Genomic DNA, 4,819 nt, shown 5'->3' on the forward strand with positions numbered 1-4,819 from the left:
ATCTGTTCACAGTACTGATGAACATACTGTGTTTATTGGTACTTTCTCATCTGTTGATTTGCATGATTACAGTTTTTAAGTCTCATTTTCTCACAGAGGAGCAGAAATTGGAAGATCTGAAAATGAAGTGCTGAGGAGAATGTTCAGAGCTGTGGTACGTTGGGTGAGGGCCCCATACCATAAGGCAGTGGTGATTGAATTCGTCTGGTTCAGGATATGCATTTTATTGCGGTTATAACTTTCAGGTTATAATCTACCAGAGAGTAAGTTTCAGGAATTATATGTTTCAGAAATAATTGATGATTTGGCTGAGCATATGGACCGGACAGATAGCAGAGTGCGTAATGAAACAAGACAGGTCACAGTGCTGGACAGGAAGGATAAGACACTTTGTAAGTTTTGTTATTTAGGCGTATGGAATATTTTCGTCAGATGACAGTTGTTCCTCTAGTTGTTGTCTAGTTATTTACATTTTCTTGTAGCATATCTTTCATTGGTATCAGTGGGCTGGACCATTATATGCGTAGCTGATAGCACTTGCATAGAAGGATTTATTCTCACTATGAAGCACTTACAGTAAAATGTGCTTAAAATTTGGACTGGAGATTTATATCAAGTGTTTTCTTAACACTTAAATCATAACAGTTGCCCTTCTGCCTAAGCATTTTGTCATTAAGGCATATAGGCGTTTAGAGGCAAATTGCCACATATTATTAACCTTGAGAGTACTGTCTTCTGGGACTTAAAGACATTTTAGTTTCATAATTAGATACCAATGACCATCTTCTCTCAACATGGAGGCAGCAGATTCCTTTGAAGCATTGGTATTTTTCTATAAAACTGCATGGTGTCACATCTCAGAAGACTGTAATCTTAATATTCACTGCTGTGACCCTCAAATCTCATTTCTGTCCTTGGTTCTGGATGGAGGTAAGTGGTTAGCTTCGTGTTTTGGCCATGGCAGCCCTGGGAAAAGAGCCCCTAGTTGTTATTGAAGGTAGATTGAATGCAACAGTTGGTCTGTATGTGGGGGAAGAGAGAACTGTGTGCATCTTTCAACTGTTGAACCATGGTTGTCCAACTGATAAACAGTCACTTTAGCTGACTGAACTATTCTGGCTCTGTGTTGGGTAGGGAGGTTGTGTACAGAATTATTATGGCCATTCGAGATTCTCTTTTGTTCATGTTTAACTTCTTTCCTCTCAGACTGTCCTGTACCAGTTTTTGTATTTAGTGAAAAGGAATCATACATGATTCAATGTATGTATGAAGTGTGGCTGCAGGAAAAACAATTTTCACTATCCGTAGAAAGAGTAGTGACTTTACATTATTTTTATGTTAATTTCTGTGAATGTTTGTTTAAAGATATACAAAACAATCATGTTAATTAAGTTCATTGGTATCTCCTGAGAGTTTTAAGAGTTATTATTTCTTCTTGCATTCTATATGTTGTATTCCGCTCTTGTGACAGAAGTAAGTAATTGTTGCTGAGGGGTGAATAATCTTCCTGTTGTATTTATTGAAATATATACTATATTAAAAATGTTTTTAAATGGAAGTGCAGGTCTAGATAAGAAACGTATTTTACATCACGTATCAACTTTTTGGTGTATGATGACCAATTTTTATGAAAATTCATAGTCATATTTGAACTTTGTGTAAATCAGGGGCTATGTCAGGCTAATGTGAATCAAAATAAAATAAATATTTTTATATAGATGAAATTTGTTTAGTTATGAAACACATATGGATAATCAGTCATGACCTCCCCTTATGCATTATTTTTATGAACGTTTTGCAGAGAGCATGTAATGTATCCCTTCTTATTTTCACTTATGTAATGTCTGGGTAGATTGGTATTTAAAGGGTTAATAATATGGTTAAGCAAGGAGGGAAATGAAGAAAATATAACTGCAAGTATGAGGTATACCGGTGCAAACTTCACATGTGCTGTTTGTTCATATATTTATGTAGTTAATCTTTTCCATCTTGATTTTCAAAATCATGTGTAGCAGCTACAAATTAATTTGTATAAAAATAGACAAAAAACTATGGAAAAATATAATACTGAGCATGCAGTCATAACATGGTAGTAAATTTTTAAGTTCATGACAGAAAGCTCCCAACAGTGGACCTGTATGTGAAAATTATGTCAGAAGCCCTCTTACAGAGGACTGAAATGGGTTGCTGACAGTGTGAGAGCAGTAACTCACAGTAATAAAAATCAGTCTGTTCATTTGTTTTGTTTTCTTGTCTACAGGGTTCTGGGTTGTCATCATTTTGCTCTTCATTTCCATATTAATAGTTACCTTCGTGTGAATGAACACTGGAGTACAGGTATATAACTTGTACAGTGAAAACATTTTTAAACTATATGCATCAGTGGCTTGTATATGTGGTATAAGAAGCAAAACTGGAAAACTTCATCACGGTATACACGTATCATTTGCATAGTTGAGCACTGAGAACACAACGGAACCAGGGACAAATGCAATGACTCTCCCCCAAACTGTAGGGTAAAAGGGGAGGAGCTGTTGACTGTATCCCTGCTATGAATGAAATTTCCTGTTTAAAAGCACTCTGAACATCTTTGGTGTTTGATGGTAGTGGCAGAAGTAAATTATCTTGGCATATTTCAACACTCAACACTAGATGCTTCCAGATTTTGTAAATAAGGATTATGAGAGACAAAGAAATGGAATTTACAGGAATATTTTATCAGAAATCATTTTACATGAAGAAGCATGAAACATAATGGGAATCATTTTAAAGGAACTGTGTAGATAGATTCAAGAACAGAGTGAAGTGGAGAAAATTTGTGGCTCTCAGAAGATGTTCTTTGGGATGTGACACTGTGTAGTCTGGTAGATAATTATGATGTTTTTATATTTAATTGTTTGTTGCATCCTGTTGTGTATTTTAATGAAATATTAGAGTCAATTTTACTGACCCCACAACACGTTTTTTTATTTACTGTCACACTACATGTTTCAACCTCAAGAGGTCATCATCAGGTGTACAAACACAGTTGCACAATCACACGCAATCACATTTCGTTTTTCCACTTAGTTTTGATCCTGTATCCTGTTCAGGTCCATGCTCAAATAATATGTGTCAAGTTCTTCTTATAAAATATAAGTTAAAACTTAAAATTTAAAATTTAGTTCANGATTGCGTGTGATTGTGCAACTATGTTCGTACACCTGATGACCTCTTGAGGTCGAAACATGTAGTGTGACAGTAAATAAAAAAACGTGTTGTGTGGTCGGTAAAATTAAATCTAATATTTCATGTTTTTATATTGTTATGGAGGAACTTACTAACTTCATGTTAAGGACAGATGAACATGCAGTCAGTATGTTCCTCTGAAACACTAATAAAGATCTACTGGACTACACAATGTCACACCCAGAAGACTGTGAGAACGTCATATCTTACAGGTTGTTTTGTGCTGTGGAGAACAGTTTCATTGTGAAGCAAATACAGCATCTTATAATATGTGTGTGCAGGGGGTGCCAAGGGTGGATATACATGTATATTATTTTCGTGAGACTGATACCATAATTGTGATTTTATAGGTTCTTTCTTTTATGTACAGTTATAATAAGGGTTTCAAGTAGGGGATCGTACTTCATTGAGGAGATTTATGGATGCAAATAATGATTAGTTGGGCTGAGCCAAGAAATTAGTTCATGCATATACAAACATCTTGCTAGAGTAAAGATTACTGTCTTTTGGAATGTCTGGGGTATGATGTAGTCTGATAGGACCTTACCAGCCTTTCAGAGTAATCTGCCTCCTCCATCATGAGGGTAGAAGAATACAAGTAATAGGTTTTTCCAGAATGCTGTCACTTTTGTGACCACCTCTATGGTATAGTGGCCAGAGTTTCTGGCTACAGATTCAGAGGTCCTGGGTTCGTTTCCCGGTGCTACCAGATTATCTGAGAAGTAGTGGATCTGGAACAGGGTCCACTCAGCCTTGTGAGGATAATTGAGGAGCTATTTCAAGGAAATAGCAGCTCCTGTCTAGAAAACTGATATTAACAACCATGGGGATCCATTGCACTGACCATGCGACACCCTCTATCTGCAAAAGTTGGCACTAACTTCGCCAACAAGCTGCAGTCACTCGGTCGGTATAGTTCGCTTGCAGACTACAGGCTTCAGAGTTTTTCTGTCACTGTTGCACTAGACCACATGGTATCACAGACCAAAAGAGATTAATCTTCATAGGCATTGCCATGAGAACTTAAAATCTCTGTACTGGTGTATTAATCAGATATTTCTTTCACTTTAAGTTGGAACTAATTAGATGGCATTGCATATTGTATCCATCTCTTCGTGTAATGTACAGCATGAAACAGTGTCTTAAAGCAGGTGTATTCAAGACTGATTGCATAAGCTAAGTTTGAAGGTTTCTGATGATAGTGTGTAACAGTATTTTTTGATGATATTTTTAACATTTATTGTCCCATTTGCATTTTTCTAAACCACAACATTCCAGAGACTGTTTCCTTCATTAGATGGCATATTAAAGTACCTACTCCTTTCGGTCCCTAGGCCGAGTGGCCTTCTTACTTCAGTGTGTCATCTAACAAAGGAAACATAAACAGTTTCTGGAGCATTGCATTTTTGAAAATAACTGGTGCAGCATCTGAATTATCAGTCAAACATATTGATTTCCATATATTAATCAGTCAGGCAAATTCAATAAATATTTCAATTTCAGAGATGGCAGAAATAAAAATAGTGCAGTTATACATTTATACAGTTTGCTGCAATGGTCCAATGTTTTTGTTTTCATTTGATGGGTTATT

The 4,819-nt window shown here is 36.1% G+C and overlaps 1 protein-coding gene across 2 annotated transcripts in view; it reads left to right on the forward strand.

Annotated features, from left to right (window-relative positions):
* Positions 1–2,382, forward strand: part of LOC111863684 (syntaxin-8) — a 12,099-nt gene extending 9,717 nt beyond the window's left edge. For both annotated transcript variants that reach the window (XM_023850213.2, XM_023850214.2), the window contains exon 6: positions 2,261–2,382. In XM_023850213.2, coding sequence (XP_023705981.1) covers positions 2,261–2,319 — 59 coding nt within the window. In that variant the 3' untranslated portion in view covers positions 2,320–2,382. The remainder of the gene's footprint in view (positions 1–2,260) is intronic.
* Positions 2,383–4,819: the final 2,437 nt, after the last annotated feature.

The sequence above is a fragment of the Cryptotermes secundus genome, unplaced genomic scaffold, assembly GCF_002891405.2.
Source record: "Cryptotermes secundus unplaced genomic scaffold, Csec_1.0 scaffold369, whole genome shotgun sequence".
Taxonomy (NCBI): domain Eukaryota; kingdom Metazoa; phylum Arthropoda; class Insecta; order Blattodea; family Kalotermitidae; genus Cryptotermes; species Cryptotermes secundus.